This window comes from Pelophylax lessonae (genome assembly GCF_965119305.1).
Source record: "Pelophylax lessonae genome assembly, chromosome: 4".
In the NCBI taxonomy this organism is placed as follows: domain Eukaryota; kingdom Metazoa; phylum Chordata; class Amphibia; order Anura; family Ranidae; genus Pelophylax; species Pelophylax lessonae.
Genome location: NC_138771.1, coordinates 87,957,946 through 87,981,432, shown reverse-complemented (window position 1 = coordinate 87,981,432; position 23,487 = coordinate 87,957,946). Strand labels below are relative to the sequence as shown.

Below are 23,487 nucleotides of genomic sequence, written 5' to 3'. Positions count from 1 at the left end.
CCGTGAGAGGCCGAGCAGTGAGGAGCTCTGCGTGGTGGAGGAGAGCGCCGTGCAGTGAGTGAGTCGGCTCCCCCCCCCTCCCCCGCTAGGTGCAGAGCGGGGCCCGAGGCTCACGGAGGACGGTAATGGGGAAATCCAGGCTCGGGGAGCCATAAAGCAGCGGTGGTGGCAAGGAAACAGGCGGTCATACGCTGAAAGTGCGGGACCCTGCCTCAGAGTGAGAGAGGTACAGCATAGGGTGAAAGACCGTGCGGGTCGGTGTGAGCTGAAGGGCTGAGGAGGAGGAGAGCCGGGGTTGAGTGCCAGCTGGGACAGTAGATGCGGAGGTCGCTGGTCTCCCCCGTATATATGACTCAAGCAGCCAGCCCGGAGCAGAAACAAGCCCTAGAGAGAAGGACAGACATTACCTCTTATTTACTGAGACACACAGTGGCACTACGAAGTACTGGTGGGATCAAGGCATCACAGAAACACCAAACAAACTCAGGAATGGCAGTTCAGCAGAAAGGGCCCAAAGTTACCAACACTCAATCTACTGGGGTCTCTTCTGGTGGGAAGAAGCCTTTAGTAATGGATATATCGCAGGAACAAAGGAACGAAGAGCCCAAAGAGTCCCTGACTATGCCGCAACAGCCCCAAATACCATCAACAGCGGAGTGGGGTGAGTTTGTAAAGCTGATCCCGACGAAACAGGATATCCAAGATATGGCTGCAGCAATCGTGAGTGACATTAAAATGGAAATATGTGGTTTAAAACAAAAAGTTGATCAAATTGAAGGCAGACTGGTGAATACAGAGTCAGTACAATGTGATTTTGAAGTCAGAATCTCTGTATTAGAAAGTTCACGAGCACAGCTGCAAAAACAAGTCACCTGGTTGCGGCTGCAGCAGGATGATGGTGAGAACCGCAGCCGGAGGAATAATATTTGGCTGCGGGGCTTGCCGGAATCCGTAAAGGGTCCAGAGCTCAGAACCACGGTAGTAGGTATTTTGAATGGTTTGTTGGAGAGACCCCAAATGGAAAAAATGGAAATTGACAGAGTGCACAGGGTTAAAGCGCCCCGAAGGACGGGAACAGATCTAATCCCAGATGTCTTGATTAGGATTCACCTGTTTTCACTTAAAGAAGACATAATGAGACAAGCATGGGCAAAAGGGCAGATCGAATATGAAGGTTCTCAGTTGAAATTGTTGCCAGATCTCTCACGGGGGACCCTAAAGAGGAGAGCCGCAATTAAACCCCTCCTAGAGGTCATAAGAAAAGTGGGAGCAACCTATTTTTGGGGACACCCCTTCCATTTGAAAGTGGTGAAAGACAGAGAAACATTCTTATTGAAATGGCCAGACCAGCTTCCCGCGCTCTTTACATTTTTGGGGTGTGCCCCAATCCATGTGAGTGACTGGTTAGATGTCCTAGGAAACTCCGTGAACTACCACATGAATTGAACCACACAACATGGGTGAAATTTGGAGTAGATAGGTGTGGGAGCAAAACAGAAGCTCAGGACAAGGAGACAATAATATAAGGAACCTAAAAGTGTTGCATACAGGTTCCTGGCCTATTCCATGGTCTTTTTCTGTTTTTTTTTCTTCCCGGTTTTTCCCATGCCTTGTTTCGTTTTTGGGGTTCTCCCTATCTCCTCCTCTCCCTCTTTTTTTGGGAGGGGGGAAAGTTAAGATGTGTGGAGGTCCCTGGTATCCCCACACCCGCCCCGAACATTTGCTGTGTTGAGAAATGGGCATTTTTTTTTTTTTCTGTATTTTTTCTGTGTTATTTTTTATATGTCCTTACCATCTGAGTCACCCTCGTAGGGGATGGGGGGGGGGGTTACTCTTTGTGTGATGTGTTTTATTTTATCGTGTTTTTCTTATGGGGGAACTGTGGTGTGTGTTTTTTGGATTTTTTGCTTCACAGGAAAATTAGATATTGTATATTTGTATCCGTAGAGATCAACTATAATTTCACAAGGGGTTTTTTTTTTTTTTCTCTTTTTATGCTTGTGTTCGTGCCCTCGCCAGCCACGGAGGGCCGGGGCACGATCTTAAGGGTCACGAGGGAAAGGGGCACTGAGGTAGAGGTAACTTGAGAGTGTTCCCTCACTTTGTGCGGGACACGCTTAAAACACAAAGAAGATATGCGAGACCTAATAATACAGAATTTAAATCACTATTAGGGTGTATACAGAGGGTAAGAGTGACTCAGGGAATAGCTATGGTTAACAGCAACTAGAAGTGAGTAAGAGAGATCTTCCCAGGACCTATCTCAAGTCCAAAGGGTTAAGATGGAGTAGAGGGGAGGGTAAATGTTTTGTAGAAGGGGGGGTGAGTGGGCCCCGGGGCCCTCAGGAGGGGAGTTGGGGGGAGGGGGAGGGGAACCCATATAGGGATAGGAGTAGAAGGTACAAGCAGAGGATCTGACTATGTAGCAATCAAGTCCCCTTCATCTGCGACCTGGCTCGGGGTAGTTTGACTCCAACCCAGGGGCGCATATGGGCCTCGAGAGAACCGCTCCCCTAGGGGAGAGGGGTGACGTCTTGACCGTACAGGGCGCGCCACCTTTTGCAGGAGGAAAGGCTGGGAAAGTCAAACCTAGAGTGTGTTCATTATCATACTTAGGGTCCGTTAGATTGGGAGGTGTAAGAGGGGGTCTCTGGGGCGGGGGGGGGGGGGGAGTAGGACATTGACATTATGTGAAAGGAGGCGATCGCCCACCGAGGCAGAGCTCCTCTAGCTGGACACTTAAAACCTATAATTTTACTGTCCGTCAGTGAGAGGATAGGGACTACATCCTTACACCACGGTAGGGGTGAGAGGGAGTAGAGCCCATTTTCTTAGCTCCAATTTTTGGAGCTTAGCTTTTTCTTTTTTTTTATCTTAGTGATGGGAGGTGACTTTAACTATGCCCCAGAACCTCTGTTAGATATCTCCAAAAGAAGCTCATATATGTCATTTGCTAAATTACGAAGGCTGCAAAAAGAGATCTCCCTCCTGGGCCTCATCGATCCATGGAGGTTGATGCACCCGGGAGAGAGAAATTACACTTTCTATTCTCCAATCCACAAGGCTTATAGTAGGATAGACAGAATTCTGGTTACCCAGGCAGACCTGCCGTTAGTGACAGACTCAGATATCGGAGATTTTTCAATCTCTGACCATTTCCTGGTGTATGGGAGTATAGAATGGGAATCGAAAAACTGTAGTCCAAGATCATGGCATATAAATGAGGCCTTATTACAATCCCCGGAAGCGAAGGGGAAGATAGATGAGGCGTTACACAACTACTTTATAGAAAATACATCGGAGTCGCTCTCACCTTCCATGGTCTGGGAAGCGCACAAGTGCGTGATAAGAGGGGTACTGATACAGTTGGGTGCACAGCGTAAAAGAGAGCGGGAGGCGAAAATTAAAGAATATCTAACTAAAATTGAACAGCTGAGTAGGCAGCATAAGTGAACGCTTGCGGAAGCCCACTTGATCCCTCTCATGCGGGTAAGAGAGGAATTGAATCAGATACTATTTCAAAAGACAGTACGAAATATGTTATGGTTGAAAAGACACTTGTATGAATATGAAAATAAACCAGGGGCGATGCTGGCACGAGCATTGAGGGGCCCAAAAAGACGAACTCAAATTTTACGTCTTAGAAATACAAAAGGTGGGGAGGTTCACACTTCAGCTGACATAGCAGAAGAGTTCTGCTCTTTCTATTGGTCACTATATAACCTACCGGAAATGGGGAGTAAGAAAAGTCCAGAAAAGGGGAAGCAGATAGAGGAGTATTTACGAGACTCGGGCATGCGTACTCTTTCAGAAGACCAAGTATTGACATTGGAAGGCGAGATATCGGGAGAAGAGCTGGCCGCTGCGATCTCACAGAGCAAGGCACATAAGGCACCTGGCCCAGATGGCTTTACTTTGTTACTACAAGAAATTTGGGGAGCGTTTAAAGAACCCCCTACTATCACATTTCAATGAAGTGGGAAGAAGAGCGGCGTTCCCGTTGGATTCTCTACGGGCGCATATTACTGTATTAAAGAAGAGAAGGACCCCCTGTATTGTGGTAGCTATCGCCCGATATCTTTGATAAATGTAGACACGAAACTATACGCAAGAATATTAGCAAATCGGCTCTTACCATATATGGCAGACCTGGTCCATTTTGACCAAGTGGGCTTTATTCGTACCCGGGAGGCCCGGGATAATACAATTCGAGCCATAGATCTAATACATTTGGCACGTACATCACGGAAGAAGATGGTTCTTTTCGCAGCAGATGCGGAAAAGGCTTTGACAGGGTGGCGTGGGATTTTATCCGGGCCACCCTGTCATACATAGGCCTGGGACCGCAAATTCTGCAATTTATACTGGCACTTTATACGGTCCCTACGGCGGCGGTTAGGGTAAATGAATGGAGGTCAAGCTACTTCCCTATCTCTAATGGCACACGGCAGGGGTGCCCTTTATCTCCGCTTATATTCGTGTTGTGCCTGGAACCCCTACTGTGTAGAATTCGGAGTTCTCCGGATATAGCGGGAATCCAAAACGGGGGGGAACAAACACAAGGTGGCCGCGTTTGCGGACGACCTGCTGTTTTTTGCTACTAACCCTTCTCTTTCACTAATAAATATTCTAGACGCCCTGAAAACGTATAGTGGGTTCTCTAACTATAATTAATGTAACTAAATCAGCAGCACTCAACGTATCGTTATCTGACCAAGAAGAGAGAGCACTTCGAATAGCGTTTCCGTTTCAATGGGCCTCAGATACGCTCAAATACTTAGGGATACAGTTAACGGCAGATCCCGAGGATCTCTATAGAAAGAATTACCTTCCGCTTGTAGGAAAGATTAAAGCAGATCTCAGAATATGGCAGCTGTTGGCAGTGACGTGGTTTGGGCGCAGTAGCGTTATTAAAATGAATGCGTTACCCCGTATCTTGTATTTAATGCAGACAATTCCAATAGCAGTTCCAAAATAATTTTTTTAATCAATTAAGGGCATACTCCGCGCCTATATTTGGGCAAACAAATCCCCTAGAATTAAGATGCAGACATTGGCCTTACCCAAAGTAAGAGGTGGGATGGGATTACCAGATATCCTGAGATATTACAGGGCGGTCCATATAGTAAGGGTGGTAGACTGGCACTGCAATAAACATAACAAACGATGGGTGGATTTAGAGAATGAGGAAACAGGACAGTTAACCCCCCCAGCCCCATGGTCGGTGTTCAAATCTAAAGACGATATTCTCAAACATCCTACAGTGGGAGCGACTATAAAAGAAACTAAGAGAATTCAGTCGCATTGGAGGGTAGCTCCGGGTCTATCTCCGATGACACCGATTTTGGGGAACCCGGATTTTCCCCCGGGGTGTATAAATGCCAGAATTCGTAGGTGGGCTCAAGATGGTAAAAGGCGCCTATGTGATATATGGCAAAATGGGCCTATGCCCTCCCTAGAAGAACTTAGGACAGGTGCAGGAGAATCGTTAGATTATTTCAGCCTTTATCAGCTGTATAATTATATTAGATCAGCTCGGTGGAAAGGGTACGCACCACGAGAGCTAACGGACCTGGAAAATATGTGTAGAACAGGTAAAGCGACGGCCATCTGATCTCAAGGTTCTATACACAACTGTCAGAAGATGAGGGAGACCAACAATTGCCGTTTATCCAAAAATGGGAGCAGGAGTTAAATACCGTGTGGTCAAAAGAGCAGATAAATAAGATCCTGAGATTAGTTCATCAATCGTCACTAGATTGTAAGATCCAAGAGACAGGGTATAAAATTCTAACCAGATGGTATAGAGTCCCATCACTATTACACAGAATAAAAGAGGCGGTCTCAGGAAAATGCTGGCGGTGTGGATTGGAGGAGGGAAACATGGTCCATATTTTTTGGGGATGTAAAAGAGTTCGGCCATTTTGGAATAAGATAGCAGTGGCTATAAAACATAACTAATGTGGATATACTGGAGGACCCCACGTTGTGCTTGCTGCATTTGACGGGAAGCTCAGTGCGGAGCTACAGAAAGTCCCTGACTCTGCGTCTGTTGAATGCAGCAAGGGCATGCATACCTATTTTCTGGAAACAGACAGTGATCCCAACTTACGAGTTGTGGTGTGGGAAGGTCAACGAGATCTATAAGATGGAAGAGCTGTCCGCCATATTGGGAAATTCAGAGGATCAAGTTAAGTTGAGATGGAGACCCTGGGTGCAATACTTGGAAGCCAATTCTTCTTAAAGGGAGTTTAAGAGAGAATTACCCCGGGCGGAGCCGGGTCCAGGCTGTGGGGGGACGGTCCCCATACCCCTCCTGGTGTATGGTAATATAGTAAGGAATACATCTTCATACGAAGAAATGTTGGGAACGTGCGCATAAAAGTGTAAAAATTTTCGGTTTTTTTTTTTTGAGTCATTGGTTTAATTGGGGGGAGGAGGGTGGGGGAGGTAAGGGGAGTGGGGTTTGGTCAGAATATGACAATGTTTGTTTGAAATGTATGTATATATAAAAAAAATCACCAATAAAGATATAAATTAAAAAAAAAAAAGGGGTAGAATGCAAGATCACCAAGAAGACTTTCAGCAGATGCCCAAAGTTGGGGCTTAAGCTAGACTCACTGAAGCCACCCCGCATGGTCTAGTAGGCCGCCAGTAGCGGCCTAAATTTTTGGGCCGCTACTGGACAACTACCTGGCCTTCAAAAGGGTAGGAATCACTGCGTCAGATAGACCGCTCTCCCTCAACACCTTGCTTACAACAGCCAAGCCGTTAAAGCCAGCGACCGTAAAGTAGGATGGAAGATCAGTCCTTGAGACAGTAGATCTTCCCGCAGAGGAAGTCTCCATGGAGGGTCCACAACCATTTTTACCAGGTCTGCGTATCAAGACCACCGAGGCCAGTCTGGTGCCACCAGAATGACCAGAATGCCTTCCATCGCCACTGGCGAAGAAACTCTCGGCAGGAGAAAGAGCAGAGGGAAGGCATAATCAGGCGATACTGGCTCCAAGGAGCCACCAGAGCGTCTATGGCATCGGCCAGAGGATCCCGAGACCTGGCCACAAACCGCTGAACTTTCTTGTTGAGGCGAGACGCAAACAGATCCACCTCTGGAGTCCCCCACCGGTACATAGGAGATTAAACACCTTCGGATGAAGGGACCATTCCCCTTGATCCAACACCTGATGACTCAGGTAATCCGCTTGCCAATTCTCCAAACCCGGGATGTGGACTGTGGACTGCGGAAAGAGCCGGAACATCGTGTTCCGCCCAAACCAGAATCGCGGCCACCTCCTTGGCCGCCAGGACACTCTTGGTGCCTCCTTGATGATTGATGTAAGCCACGGCCGTGGCATTGTCCGACTGTATCTGAACCAAAGAGCCACGAAGCCGACTCGTCCAGTGAAGCAGGCAGAGCTTGATTACTCTCAGCTCCAGAATATTGATTGGCAAGGAAAACTCTTCTGTCGCCCAAGTCCCCTGGGCACAGAGCTTCCCCAACACTCCACCCCAGCCTAATAGGCTGGCGTCCGTGGTGACTACCATCCAAAACACCAGCAGGAAGGACGAGCCGACTTTGTAAGATGGCTCAAGCTAATTTTCTGGTCCAATGACTGAGGACCTCTGTTCCATTTCGCCAGAATCTCCTTTTGCAAAGGTCTCGAGTGAGACTGAGCAAATGGGACTGCTTCAAAGGTCGAAACCATCAGACCCAGGGCCCTCATGCAAGCCTGCAAGGAGGACCGATCGGTCTCCATCAGCAACCTGACTGCTTTTTGCAGCTTCTGAAGTTTGTCCAGGGGTAGAAAGACCCTCGCCAAAGCAGAGTCGAGGGCTAGCCCCAGATAAGTGACCCGTACGGATGGCATCAGAGCAGATTTTTTTTAATTGATCGCCCACCCGAATTCTTGAAGGGTCTGAATCGTAATAGAGACGTTGCCCAACAGATCTGAATGGGAGTCTGCTCGCAACAGTAGATCACCCAGATATCCCACAATCGGGATACCCCGCCGACGTAACAAGCCCAGCACTGGGGCTTGGACCTTGGTAAAGCCGAGGCGAGATCAAAGGGTAACGTCACAAATTGAAAGTGCTCCTCCGCCACCGCAAAGCGGAGGAATCGCTGGTGTTCCTTGAAAATGGGGACGTGGAGATACGCATCTTTGAGATCGATGGAGGCCACAAAATCCCCCTGATTCAATGATACCACCACTGACCGAATGGACTCCATTCGAAACTTCTGCACCCCGCACAAAGCGGTTCAGATCCTTGAGGTCCAGAACTGGACACATCTTGCCCTCCTTTCTGGGCACCGTGAACAGGTTTGAATAGAAACCTTGAGAGCGTTCCTGCTGAGGAACCGGCACAATCGTCCCTTGAGCCAGGAGATCTTGCACAGCTTCCCGCAATTCCTTCAAACGCTCTGGACACAGATGAAGATTTGATTGTAAAAACCCGTTTGATCTTGCACCCGAATAAATCAGTTCACAAACCCAATCATCCTGAACGAAGGAAGTCCAGGGCTCCTGGAAGAAGCGCATATGTCCCCCCACCCGAGCCGGGTGAGGGCGCCCCTTCATGCTGAAGAGGAGAGGTCAGCAGCACCGGACTGATCGCCCTTGGGTTTGCCCCAATGCTTTTTAGCCCCTCCAGAAGCTCTACCTATTTCTTGCGCCCCAAAGGTACGAAAAAAAACGCTTATGAGCAGAAAAAGAGGGACCCCGCTTAGTACCCTTGGAGGATTAAGGAAGAAGAGTACTCTTCCCACCAGTCAAGCCCTTGATCAACTCATCCAATGAGTCGCCAAAAAACGCTCACCCAGAAAGGGGAGATCAGCTAGGGCTTTCTTAGAAGCTTGGTCAGCCGACCAGCTCTTAAGCCAAACCATGCGTCTCAAGGCATTGCTCACAGCCAAAACCCTGGGCACCAGGGGAGCCGCATCCACAGACGCAACCCCATCATCCTCTGAATCAGAGGACACCTCCAAAGATGGAGAAGGCAGCTGCCGTTTTAGGCTTTGTCACCAGGCTTTCTAGAGCTGCTAAAATCGCGGCCAGCGACTGCGATCCGGACTGTCCGGGAGTCGCACAGAGTGGGTCTGATTGCAAAAAAACAGAGTACTGTCGTTTTAAGAAGCGCAGATCGTGGTTCCCACCACCGATCGCAGCAGTCTGTAGAGATCCCCTTTAAAGTATACTAACAGCAGAGTGTGCAGGGATACGTCCGCAGGGACCCCAGTACTGTACCACCTCAGAGAAAACGTCCTCCTGATCATTCCACCAGGATGGAGAAAGACAGAAAATAACCTCGGCCAGCAGCAGGAAACAGAGCTAGGGATGTAACGATATCGAAGATATCGCGATATCGTATCGTCGTGGTCGTCTCGATATCGTCGTGGTCATATCGCGATATCGTCGTGGTTGGGTTACAATATTAAAAGGACAGGTGTCCGTCAAAAAGCAAGAGGAGTAAACACAGTCCCGCTGAACAAATCAGTGTTTTATGTTGTCATGGATCCATAAATACAACAATAAATTGCCTGTTGACTGGCAAAAGCAGAATAAATGTCGGTATTTTTTTGCTATTATCATCACAAACACTATCATGAGCTATTTAACAATACCATGAGCTTTTCCACAATATCGCAATAAATATCGTACCGTGAGGTCAATATCGAAATTGTATCGTACCGTGAGATTTTGATATCGTTACATCCCTAAACAGAGCACAGGAAGTGATCTCGCCTGAATGAAAGGTCACGCTGCTCAGTGCAGCACAAAGGCTACACAAACATGGTTGCCCATACAGTTGCAATAGGAAGTTCAGGGAAAATGGCTGCCCATACAAGTCTATGGGAAAAAAAAACTACATTGCCCACAATTAAAGAGGAACTAAACCCTCCTCTGCAACTTGTACCTATAGGTAAGCCTATGATAAGACTTACCTATAGGTACTGTAAATATCTCCCAAACATGCACCGTTTAGGAGATATTTACTTTGCATGCAGCCAGTGACATCACTGGCTAATGTGCTCTGAAGGAACGGCGGCTCGGGCCGTTCCTTCAGAGCCCTGTGCCGTGAACGTCGGCTCCCGCGTGCATGCGCGGGAGGGTTGTCATCCCGGCTCCAGCCAATCAGATGGCCGGATGACGCAAACCCGGAAGAAGGGCGACCAAACATGTCAGCCGTGAGAGAGGTGCGCCGTCGGCACTGCAGGGCTTTGTTCCAAGGTAATTATTTCATAATGAGCTAGTATGCGATGCATACTAGCTCAATTATGTGTTTGTCTTTCAGGTGTTTGTTTTTTAAATTCTGAGGTTTACAACCTCTTTAAGATGGCGGCGCCCACGGCGAGCCATGCGGCCAGGGACCAACACTATGAAGGCCTCAGGATCCACAACAGGAACCAGCAAGCCCAAGGTATCATGCTGCCCCCCCCCCCCCCAGGGTGCCAGGCGCCCCAGACACATAGCTCCACGCAGGAACAGGGAAGGGGAGGGGTAAGACACACAGACCAGGTACCGAGCAGGCCAGGGGGATCTTTCAGGAGGCACAAATCCCATTATCCCCAGGAGAGGACCCACATCCCCCCAAGGCCAGCAGGGGCAAGGGGGGCACATTTACTCACCATACCATGGACCGGGTGGGCTCCACTCCGGGCAGCCCGCCTCCCACTCAAAGTGGGGGTGCTGCCAGCCGAGGGGTACGCGGTCACTCAGGGAGTTCCAGGTTGTCACGTCCCGGCGAGGCATCTGCTTGCAGGCTCGTTCCCATCCGGAAAGGGGCACTGTTGTGGTGAGGAATAGTGCAGGACTATAACCTGCTCACGCTCGTAGGTCAGGCTGGGGGGACCAGAAGGATCTAGATTATCCAGTGCGAAGCCCCAGTCGGCATTGTTGCTTGTAGATCACCAGGAAATTATTCCCCGAACACTAGCTAGCAAGTGAGTAAAGAGGCAATAAAATAAAATATTATGAAAAGAATACAAAAAACTGAGACCGGAGTCCCAGCAGGAAATCTAGGTCCTATTCCTTCTCTAGGCAGAAACAAACTGATGTGCTGGGCTGTGTCTAGAGGGACAGCCACGTGGGCGTGTATATGTAAAAACTTTGTACTAACGTACTGCTTAGACTACTCCTGAAGGTGGCAGCATAACCCACAGGGCTCATGAAGATGAGACTGTGTCTGTCAATGGACGATAGAGAAATATATGTTTGGGGGTTATAAGTAATTTTCTGTGAGAGGAGAGAGAGCAGTGTGCTTGTAGATAGTGGTCTTGTTTTTTGTGTTTTTACTATGGACCCCATCATGTGTGAGGAAATGCTCCTGATGTTACTGAGGCGCCAAACATTTTTATATATTCAAAAATTATCAGAAATGTTTTCCTCTTTAAAAACGCCTATAAACGCAAATGCGCATAAACACGGTTACAAGCATTTTGCATTTGAAATGCCAGTAAACTACAGTCCTGACCGTGATTTTTCTGCTTTCAAAAAAATGCCTGCAACCTCAACTGCCTCCAAAATACTAAAAACGACTAAGTGTACATGTACACATAGGAAAAACATTATCTCGCACATTCTCATGATAGTGAAAACACAAAATATAAGACAGCCATCTACAAGCACCCTGCTCTTTCTGCTGCTACTCTTCTCTCACAGAATGGCTGAAATACCGTAGTTAAGAATTGACTTGTTTTTTTTTCATGCATTGTGGGTATTTGGGGGGGTCTCCTGAGGTTATCTTTAAAAACGCTTTTAACCTCAAATGCTCATAACGGCTGCTAAATTTGCATAAACTCAGTGCGAAAAAGCTGTAAAACTGACATTTTTCTCACCTTTGGCTTCCATGTGTCAGGTTTCCAGCGTTCAGAAAAGATTGTCAACTGCCCTGTGTACATGAGCCCTTAGAGATGCAAGAGAAGGTAAAAGTTAGGCTGCCTGTACACTAGCAGCTCCTAAACTTAAGTTTAGGAGCTTTTGGCGTTTTCTTGCAAAAGCTCCTAAACTCAATTCCATAAAAGCCTATGTGTCCATGTACACATTTTAGCAGAGTTTAGGACCTGCTAGGGTTAGGGGAGGTAAATCTCCTTCTCCTGAATGCGGAAGAATCGCATTCAGGATAGGAACGTGTTGACAGCCGCTGTAGGCGGCTTGCGTTTTTTCCGCGATTTCCCACGGCTGCGATCAGGGTAGGCCAGTGTACATATAGCCTTAGAGGTTATTCTCTAATGCTATTGGAATCTGAAAGACACAGGGTATCTGTTAGGTAAAAGTTGTTATGTACCTGGATTCAACAAAATAGAAAGGCATTGATCCCTTTTGTTTCAAAATACCAATCCCTTTTGTTTCACAATACCATCAACTATCTCAAAAGCTTTAAAAGATAATTAAAGGGAATGTAAATATTTTATTTTTTCTTATATCACACGTTAGATTTATCTGCTCTGTGCAATACCAAATACAGACCTCCTATGCTGGGGTTCCCACTGACACTCTTGGCTCCATTTCTTCTCCATGTGCCATCTTAGGAAGCCACTTCTTATGCTCGATCCCACGCTGTGCATGTATATTAACAGAGTGCGGCTCGTCCGCCCCCCCCAACCACTGGGTTTGAATGACAGCATCAGGAGCCAATGGCTTCTGCTGCTCTCCTGAATCCAGTGAGGAGGGAGAGAGAGAGAGAGCAGTGCTGCTGACCTTGGGCACAGTGCAGTATAAGGATCAGGCTCAGGTAAACATTGAGGGGGACAGGGGGGAGGGAGCTGCAGCTATAAAGTTTTTTACCTTAATACAGAGAATGCATTAAGAAAAAAAAAAAAAAAAACACCTTTTGCCCTTACAACTGCTTTAAGAAGTACTGAGGCATTACCTTAACATAGAGGAATTTTTAAGACCTACTCTACAGTCTTTTAGCGGATTGCGATAAACATTTTGATTTTGGATCAGTAATTGTTCAATGCACACTGACATCCTTGGGTTCTAGACAGAATGACAGACACGCTCCATATTATATATATATCACACACACACACACACACAGTATATATGCTAAATATTATTACTTACACTGTTTCGTTTATGAGAGTTAACTGTACCAAGAGGTTCAAAAATGCAAACGGTGTTCCCATACGATGCAGCAATCTACAAATAAAACAATATATAATTCACCAACATACAGATCACATTATTTTCTCATTAATTGAATGAAAAATGAAGTACACTCCATAGAAATAGTTGACTAGTTTAGAATATTTGAACTGGCAAACATTAGATCTTTATTCAAACAGTGTCTATGTATAAAAGGTAATATTCTTGAATAGGAACAAAAGAAAAAAATAAAGATTTTTGCCTTACCATAAAATCCATTTCTCTGATGTTCATTGACGGACACAGCTCTTCATTTTCTTGACCATAGGTTTATACTGCCCCCTACAATAGTAGGACACTAGGCAGAGAAAAAGTTTGAACACGTCTACAGGGCAGTCCCTGGAGGTATACTCCCCCTTCCTGCTTTAGGTATGCAGTTTTGTAACAAGCAGCTTCAAAGGGAAAAAACCCAACTCCATAGAGGAACAGGTGCTGTGTCAGTCAATGAACCTCAGAGAAATGGATTTTACGATAAGACAAAAATCCAGTTTTCTCTTTTATTCATTGACGACCACAGCTCTTTATCTTCTTGACGGAAGGGACTTCCTAAATCAGTGTCAAACATGAGGGGTGGGAACAGCAGAAAAAACAAACTTCCCCAAGGTCAAACATAGCCAACCAGATACCTTGGAGCTCAACTATTAACAACTGGGGCTCACCTGAAAAAACACCCTCAAAGAGGACAAGTCCTCTAAACAATAGCCTGCAAAACTTTGTGGTAAAAAGAAGTATTCACAGATGCCAAGGCATCCACTTTATAAAACTTTGTGAATGTGTGCACAGACGACCAGGTAGCTGCCTGCAAACCTGCATCACTGAAGCCTGATGACGGAAGGCCCAGGAGGCACTAAGCGCCCGAGTAGAGTGCACCTTCACAGGGAAAGGAGGAACCTGACCCTTAATAAAATAAGCCTGAACCCCAGTATGTCTGATCAATCTGGAAATGGTAACAACAGAAGCAGCCAGAACCTTGCAAGGTCCACCCGTGAAGACAAATAGGGAGTCTGTTTTCCTAAAAGACTCCGTAGCTGCCAGATATACCCTTATTGCCCGAACCACATCCAGGGAGTGCAAGGCAACTTCCTTAGGATGCTTAGACTTGGGGCACGGGGGTGACAACACAATGTCTTCATTCAGATGAAAGTCAGACGACCTTCGGAAGGAAAAACGGACATGGACGCAGAACCACCTTATCCCTGTGAACCATTAGGTAAGGTGAACAACAAGACAACGCCGCCAGTTCAGACACCCTGCGCGCCAAAGTAACGGCCACCAAATAGGCCACCTTCTGAGACAATGTAAGCAGGGGAATCTCCCAAATATTTTCAAAGGGAGGCTTCTGGAGAACTGACAACACCAAATTGAGGTCCCACTATAGGAACCAAGTAAGCACCAAGGAGTGTGTGGCCAACGGGCGTTGAAAGAAAACCACCAAGGCCGAGACCTGACCCTTGATGGTACTTAAGGACAGGCACTGCACAACCGTTCCTTGGAGGAAAGCCAAGATCCGAGGCACCGAAAAGGAATGAGGGTGAACCTGGAAGGATTCACACCACGCAATGTACGTCTTCCACATACGATGGTAAATCTTCCTAGAAGCGGATTTTCTAGCTTTTAACAGCGTAGGAATCACCTAGTCAGACAACCCTCTTCCCTTCAGCACCTGGCTTTCAACAGCCAAGCCGTTAAAGCCAGTGACTGTAAAGCTGGATGGAAGATTGGCCCTTGGGACAGCAGATCTTCCCTGAGAGGCAGTCTCCAAGGAGCATCGGCGACCAGCCGTACCAGATAGGTGTGTACCAAGACCGGCGAGGCCAGTCTGGAGCCACCAGGATGACCGGAATCCCTTCCGCCTGGAGAGGAGGAAAGGCGTAAATAAGACGTTACTGACTCCAAGGAGCCACTAAAGCTTCTGTAGCAATGGCTAGAAGATCCCGAGACAACTCACAAATCTCTGAACCTTCCTGTTAAGGTGAGAGGCAAACAGATCCACCCCTGGAGTACCCCACCGGGGACACAACTGACGAAACACCTCCGGATAAAGAGACCATTCTCCCTGGTCTAACGCCTGTCGACTGAGATAGTCCGCTTACCAATTTTCCACTCCTGGAATGTGCACAGCAGAGAGGTTTGAACTAATATTTCTGCCCACCTTAGAATGCCGGCTACTTCCCGAGCCACCAAGGACACTGCTTGCGCCCCCTTGGTGATTGACATATGCCACAGCCGTGGCATTGTCCGACTCTATCTGCACCGGACACCCCTGGAGATGACTTGTCCAATAATCAAGACAAAGTCTGATCACTCGGAGCTCCAGTACATTGATCGGAAGTGTGGACTCTTCCTGAGAGCAGACCCCCTGAGCACAATCTGTGCCGAGGACACCTTCCCACCCGGACAGGTGCATGCAAGTCAAAAGAGACGACCGTCTGCTGGTCAGCAAAAGCCAAATTGTCTCATGCAACTTTTGAAGTTTCTTCTGAGGAAGAAAAACTCTGGCTGAGGACAAGTCCAGAGTCAGACCCAGATAGGCTAGGCTTGTGGACAGAACCAGGGCAGACTTCTGAAGATTCAGAATCCAACAAAACTCCCTCAGCGTTTGCAGAGTAATCTCCCTGTTGTCCAACGAGGCGGACGAAGACTCCACTTGTAAAAGCAGATCGTCCAGGTACCCCAGTACTGCGATCCCCCGCTGAGGCAGTAATGCTAGAACTGGGGCCAACACTTTTGTGAAGACACTCCAAAGGGTAACGCTACGAATCGATTATGCTCCTCACCCACAGCAAAGCGGAGGAAACACTGATGGGCAATACATATTGGGATGGGAAGGTAGGCATCCTTGATGTCAATAGAAATCCCCCTGATGTAGGGACGCCAACACTGTGCGTATAAACTCCATGCGGAACTTCTGAACCAGCAAAAAGCGGTTTAGCATCTTGAGGTCTAGCATTGAGCACACCTTGCCCTCCTTCCTGGGAACTGTAAACAGGTTTAAGTAAAAACCTTGAAAATGTTCCCACTCTGGAGCCAGAACAATCACCCCTTGAAGTAACAAATCTTGCACCACCCCATAGAGATCCTTTAAGCGATCTGGGAATAAGTGCAGGTTGGAAGGAAGAACTTTTCTGGAGGATATGATCCAAACTTGATCCAAACATATATTGTAGTTGAAGTGAATGACTTTGTGGACCCGCTTGTCTTGGATCTGGGAGGTCCACAGATCCAGGAAGCAGCGAAGACATCCCCCCACCCCAGATACGCGGTAGGGCGCCCCTTCATGCTCGTGGTTTGCCCGACCAAGACTTTTTGGAACCCCCAGCGGAGGCCTGAAAGGGCTTGGATCCCTTGTCTTGAGCCTCTGAGGGATGAAAACATTGCATGTGAGCCGAAAAGAAGGGTCTCCGTCTGCGACAGGACTCTTTACCCATGGAAGCCTAAGGAAGAAGCGTACCCTTTGCCCCTGTGAGGACCTTGAGGATATCATCCAAGGAAGCTCCAAACAGGCGACCCCTCACGAATGGAAGATCAGACAAGGCCTTTTTAGAAACCTGGTCCCCAGACCAGCATTTCAGCCAGATAATGCGCCGCAGGACCACTGCTGAGACAGACAGTCTAGAAAACAGGAGAGCAGCATCCAAAGAGGCATCACGAACAAACTGTAACCCTTGGACCAACTGATCCGCCTGTTCCACCAAGGTAGGGGGGAGCTACTTCTCCTCCTGGTCCCGGCGTAAAAGCTTAACCCACTCAGTCAGTTTGCGACACTAGGGCAATAGTAATTACCAGCTTAAATGCCGAACCAGCCACAGCTACATATGGCGGGCCAGAGCCTCCACCCTCTTTTTAGCTGGACTTGTAAAGGCCAGGGACTCAACAGGAAAGAAGGTAGCTCAATTTGCCCTGGAAACTGGCGAGTCCACTACAGATGGAGCAGTCCACCACAGGTGGAGCCGTCCACCTGTAACGCAGTTAATCCTCATAAGGATACGGCAAGCAAAAACGCTTAGCGACCACTGTGTTTTGGACAATCCCACTGTTTTTTGACAATGTTGTCAAAGTAAGAGGAAAGAGGAACACCCTTGCCCCTTTGGAGGGCCTGTGGGTACCAAAAGGAACCAGTGCCCCCGACGCGACATCAGCCGCAACCTCCATTTTAAAAGTTTCACGCGCTGACACAATCAGGGCATCCGCCAGCGTTGATTTAATCGCGGCTAGAGGAGCAGAGAAATCATTCTCACCATCTGAGCGCTCAGAGTGCGTGGACACAGACCCAGTAGGGTCACTATATACTACGCTCACCTCGAAAAAATAATCACGGTAGGCCGCCGACAGTGATCCTGCAAAGTGGACGCTGGCCAAGGGCCCACAATGGACCACCTATCGGACCCTGCACAAAAACAAGGGGGGTTCCCCTCCGAGCCCTCCACAGAGGACATATTAGGGCATAGCCCCCTTAAAAGGGGCCTGCCTGCCGTGTAGCGGAAGCGCAGACAGAGTACCCTCACTAAAACAGGGCAGGTGTCCCACACAATAATGGCGGCAAGGCTGTCATTAAGAAAAAATTATGCGCCCCCACAGCACTACCCCTTCCAAGGGAGGTGCCAAGCTGATCACATGCCCTAGCAGGCCGCAACATAAATTTTGGTGGAGGCCCAGCCACAATTGCATGGATCCTTAGCCCAGCAGGTGCCCAACAGAAGAGTGGGGACTTCAGCTACACACACTGAGTCGGCCTCCCAACGGCAGCGCTCAAAACGACCGCATGGCCTAGTAGACCAAAGGCCGTGGCCTAAATTTTTGAAGGTGCCCAGCCGCCAGGACACGAGCTTCAGCGAAGCCGACCACCCAGGGGCAGCGGAGGGGAAGGCGGATGCCCAAACAGGAGGTAGCGGCATCAGTCCCCTTCACAGGGGCTGCCTCACATAGTTTCCAGTGACGTGTAGACCGCAAAGCCGCGGCCTAAATTTTTGGCTTGATCCGGCCGCGTGAGACATGTACCCACAGATGTTAAAACATCCGCTCCCCCAGCCCAACAACCGCCGCAGGGAGCCCGGAGGACATCCCTTCGCTAGTCAACAAACCCCTAGGATGGCAGGGAACCGTACCCTGCTCAACCCCCCCTTTACGCCCCAGGAAGACCCGGTCAACAGCCCGGTCAGCAGACCCAGTCACCAAAATTTTAGAGGGACTGAGGGGAGGGGGGGGAAGGATGTTAACCCGGGGTCCGACCATCCCAAGGAGGGCCCACGTCCACACTGCAACTCAGGCCGAAGTCAGTTTGTATGCACCCTCGCAAGATGTTTACCTCGCAGGCCAGCCCCCGCCCAGTGGTGTTATGTCGGGGCCAACCTAGCGTGGAGCTGCGGTCTGCATGCGCTTGCTGGCCGGACTGGGGGGACCCTAAGGATCTATATTATCCAGTTCGTCGCCAGTCCAGCACTTGATTGTAGCTCTCACAGGAACAAAATAATAAAAAAAAGGAGGAAAAAATTCCACGTAAAAATAAAAAATTGCCAGGACCAGAGATCCCAGCAAGAAACTAGGTCCTTACTCCTGACTAGGCAGAAAAAAATGAAATACCTATAGCAGGAAGTGGGAGTATAAGGGACTGCCCCATAGGCGTGTTCAAGTTTTTTTTCTGTCTAGTGTCCTACTAGGGGGGGGGGGGGGGGGGGAAGTATAACCCTATGGTCAAGAAGATGAAGAGCGGTGTCCATCAATGAAAGAAAGAGAAATTAGCTTTTTCATTAAATTAACAAAAATATCAATAAATGAGTGTTCTGTGGAAAAGTACACGCTTGATATCAAACGATGGATTGCCTCCTAAGCAGGAATAACTTCTTGCAGGATTTTTGTATAAGTGCCTACTAGGGATGAACTCCCGATTTGGTCTGAACACTGGTTTGGACTGTACTTTGCTTGTTTGGGCATTCATCCAAACACCAGGGGCCAAACATTGTACTTCGTAACTTTTTTTTTCTTTCTTGCTACTATATTTTACAGCTTTCCTCATGCACGGTCAAAGAATCAGCGTGCTGACACCTGCCACATCCTTAGCAACCAGTAACATCATCCAGCACTATTCATTTACTGGCTGGGAATCCCCATGACTTCATCGAGCAAATATGGTGATGTCACCTGGAAGACCCCGCCCCATTGTTTATACTTCGCAGTCACCCCCAAGCAGTCAGTCGTGTTAAAAAAGAAGTTTAGATTTTTAAAAAAATTCAATTTTTGTAAGAACTTACCGTAAAATTATTTTCTCCTCTGACAGTCGCAGCCCTTCCATATGTTCTTCACTATTGGGTAATTGCGCCATCTGCAGAAGCAGGCTAGGTAGTGAAAACTTCATTAAAAGCTTTTACTTAGACACACCTTAGGGGCTGTCCCTCTAGACATTACCCTCAGCCACACAGAGCTGCTAATCCGTTTCGTTGCAAGCAGTACAGGAAGACAACCAACCAAAAAATAGAGGGGCGGGGCGGGGCTGTGACTGTCGGAGGGCTCAGGTAAAATAATTTTACGGTAAGTTCTTACAAAAATTCTATTTTCTCTTATGTCCTCTGACAGTCGCAGCCCTTCCATATGTTCTTCACTATTGGAATGTCCCAAAGCAGTGCAGGTATGAGGGGTGGGAAAAGATGCAACCAACAACATGGCAACGTGCCAGCAAGGCCAGAAAAAACCCAGCCAACAGGGCAACAGAAGCTCAACAGGAGCCAACTCCAAAACAAAAATTCTCCCCAAGAAGAGACAAACAAGTCCCTTCGACAGACCGCAGCGTGTAAAACTTTGCAGCCAAAGGAAGCATCCGGAATGCCAGCACGTCAATCTTGTAGAATTTTGTAAAAGTGTGCACAGACGACCAGGTAGCCGCTTTGCACACCTGAGCCACAGAATCCTGATGGCAAAAAGCCCAAGAGGCACTCATGGCTCCAGCAGAATGTGCCCTTAAAGGGAAAGGAGGAACCTGACCCTTTTGTGAATAGGCCTGAACAATAGTCTGTCTGATCCATTTGGAAATGGTTGCAGCGGACGCAGCCAAACCCTTCAGAGGTCCTTCAGGAAGGACAAAACAGGGGATCAGACTCCCTAAGAGATTCCATGGCCAACAGGTAAACCCTGATGGCCCGAACCACATCCGCGAATGCAAGGCAAATTCCTTTGGATGCTCGGGCTTCGCACAAAGCGAAGGCCAAACATTATCCTCATTAAGGTGGAAGGCAGACACCACCTTAGGGAGAAAAGACTGGTTTGGTCACAGAACAACCTCATCCCCATTAACAACCAGATAAGGGGAACGGCAGGACAGAGCCGCCAATTCAGACCCTCTGTGAGCAGAGGTGATAGCCACCAGAAAGGCAACCTTCTGGGACAACACAGGCAGTGATATTTCTGTGATATTTTCAAGGGAGGCCGTTGCAAAACTGACAAAACCAAATGCAGGTCCCACGGAGGCAAAGGAGCCCTCCTTGGAGCCAAATGACGTACCCCTTATATAAAGGTGCGAACCAGGGAATAAGTCGCCAAGGGACGCTGGAAGAAAATGGCCAAGGCCGACACCAAATACATTGGGTCTTCAAAACACCAGGGAGTTCACCAAGGGCACCACCGTGGATTTTTTTTTAACCTGGAAACAGTGTGTCCATCGATTGTTAACGGCGACCGCATAGGGATAGCGGCATTGAAAACACTTAGGCACTGCCAGCACGTGCTTAACGCGTTGCCACTGTTCGTTCATGATATCGTGAAACTCCTCGGGGCAGGAGAAAACCTGAACCAACTTCTGAGCTTTGCGGGACCCGAAGGAAAACCGCTTACCTGACTGGGTGAACTCATCATCAATATTCAAAGTCTCCCTGACGGAGCGAATAAGTGCTTCAACTAAAGCGCGTTCCCGCACAGCAGCGGAGGACGCCTCCTCCGCCTCCCCATCTGAGTGTAAGGACTGGGACCTTTCAGGGGGGGCGTCATCAGTGGCAACCAGATCAGGCTCTGAATCAGATGACTGAGAGGGCATCGAACGGTTCTGAACAGTACACTGTGACATCATTTGTGACGCCAAAGGTGCAATGGCTGCAGGCAAAGAAGCTGAGGAAAGGTGCTCCGCATGTTCCAGAAGCGCAAAACAGATCAGTGGAGAAATAGTTAACCTAGGACTCCATTTTGGCAGTGTTACAAAAACTGGGATACTGGCCCTTTAAATCAGCGATTTCGTGGTCCGCACCGCGATCCCGCACTGCCGCCGGAGTCCCCCTTTATGTTGCCAGAAGACCTGAAGGAACAATGTGTTTAAGGAAAAAAATGCCCAAAAAAGCATTCAAAAAACCCTATAGTGACAGAGATATAGGAAAACGAAACAGCTCCCCACTGCAGCCACTGAAGATGGATGGAGGAAGTGACATCATCCACTAGAGGCCAAACAGCGCCCTGAGCCACACAAAAATGGATGCCAATAGAAGTCTATGGGGAAAAAATCACAGGGAAAATGGCCGCCGCCCTTAGAGAGTGGCTGCCCACATCCAAGATGGTGCCGGAATAGGTGCCAAAGCACGTTAGCAAAAAATGGCTGCTGCCCTTACTGTGAGTCAGCCAGGCATGCCCTCAACCAAAATGGTGGCCGAAAAAATGGCGCTGAACAGTCAGACCCTGGCCACCGCGGGAATCCACAGGGAAGCCCCCCAGGACAAGGTAAAAGCCCCCCCCTACACAGCGTTTACCGCTAGAGCACCCCCAGAGGGAGCAGGGAGGCAGGGACCATCCAGACCAGCCAAGGGGGACACCACAGAGACCGCATGCTCTGACATCCCCAAGGAGTGGGCCCACATGACCCCCCCCCCCCCAGATGACTGTCCCAGGGACACGGGGGGTAGCATCACTCACCCCACCATGGACCATGGGATCCGCTCCGATATGGGTCACCTCCCACCCTGAGTGGGGGTGCCGTCAGCCAAGGGGGGGACCCTGCAACACAGGGCGTTCGAGGGTTGATGCGTCCCGGCAAAGAAAATTCCTCCGCTGGCTCATCCCCATCCTTTGGGGCACCGTCGTGGCGAGGCCTGGGCGGACCACAACCTGCGCACGCTCGTAGGCCCGGCTGGGACACCATAAGGATCTAGATTATCCAGTGCAAGGCCCAGCCTGGCTGTCGCTTGTAGTTCTCCAGGAGGATCCCCCTGACCAACTAGCGATAGTGAGTGAGAAAATAAAAAGAAAATATTTTTCAAAGAAAAATGAAAAACAGACAAGGAGTCCCAGCAGGGTATCCTAGTCCTACCCCTAAGCTAGGCAGCAAGAAACTGATTAGCAGCTCTGTGTGGCTGAGGGTAATGTCTAGAGGGACAGCCCCTAAGGTGTGTCTAAGTAAAAGCTTTTAATGAAGTTTTCACTACCTAGCCTGCTCCTGCAGATGGCGCCATTACCCAATAGTAAAGAACATATGGAAGGGTGGCGATTGTCAGAGGACGTAAGAGAAAAAAGTATTATACCCAGCTATGTAGATGAAGCATCGACATAGGTGTGCGCAGCCTATTGCATTAGGGTGTGCACCCCAAAACTCAAACTCACATGTGCATATATATATATATACATATACATACATACATAGACATATACACACGCAAACACCCTTATAAATAAATGTGAACAAACATTTAAATGTATCAAAACATTTTTTAAATGTATTAAATAAATAAAACACTTTATTTTTGTAACTTATTACAACATTTAATTTTTTATAGTGGTTGAAGGGCAGTAAAATTCTGCTTTCGAAACTTTCTTTTACCACCCCTCAACCGCTACCATCTTTTAGCTGTAGAGGCAGCAGCTGGGCATGTTCATATGCCACAGCTGCAATTATATCCCCTGTTGCTTTCAGCAGGTGTAGAACCCACCGACTGTGACCCATTCAAATGAATGGTGGCATTCTGCAAGCGCCCCACAACCATGTGCAATGTAGAGTTCAATGGGTTAAAGCAGGCGGTGAGGAGGCAATACAATGCCTCTTCACCTCCTCTAAAATGCTCTCTGAAGATCAATCTGTTTGTGGATCGCTCTTCAGAAAACAAAGCATTTGTGAATGAGCCGCTACATATTCCACAGTGGCCACAGTGCTCCCCTCACATCAGAGTCTTCCTTTACATCTGAGTCTACAGCATTTCCCCTAAAAGCAGAGTCAATAGTGTTTAGTCTATCACAGTTACCTCCCTTAAATCAAGGTTCCCAGAGAGCCTCCCTCACATCAGAATCCCCAGAGTTCCCCTTTACACTGGGAAATTGGATGTAAAGAGTACTGTGGACTCTGGTGTAAAGGAGGGAGCAGTATGGGGGGGGGCAGCAT

General features: G+C 48.3%; 1 protein-coding gene across 7 annotated transcripts in view; it reads right to left on the bottom strand.

Annotated features, from left to right (window-relative positions):
- Window positions 1-23,487, bottom strand: part of DMXL2 (Dmx like 2) — a 429,248-nt gene that overhangs the window by 343,504 nt on the left and 62,257 nt on the right. For all 7 annotated transcript variants that reach the window (XM_082252816.1, XM_082252819.1, XM_082252821.1 and 4 more), the window contains exon 3: window positions 13,068-13,142. In XM_082252816.1, coding sequence (XP_082108942.1) covers window positions 13,068-13,142 — 75 coding nt within the window. The remainder of the gene's footprint in view (window positions 1-13,067; window positions 13,143-23,487) is intronic.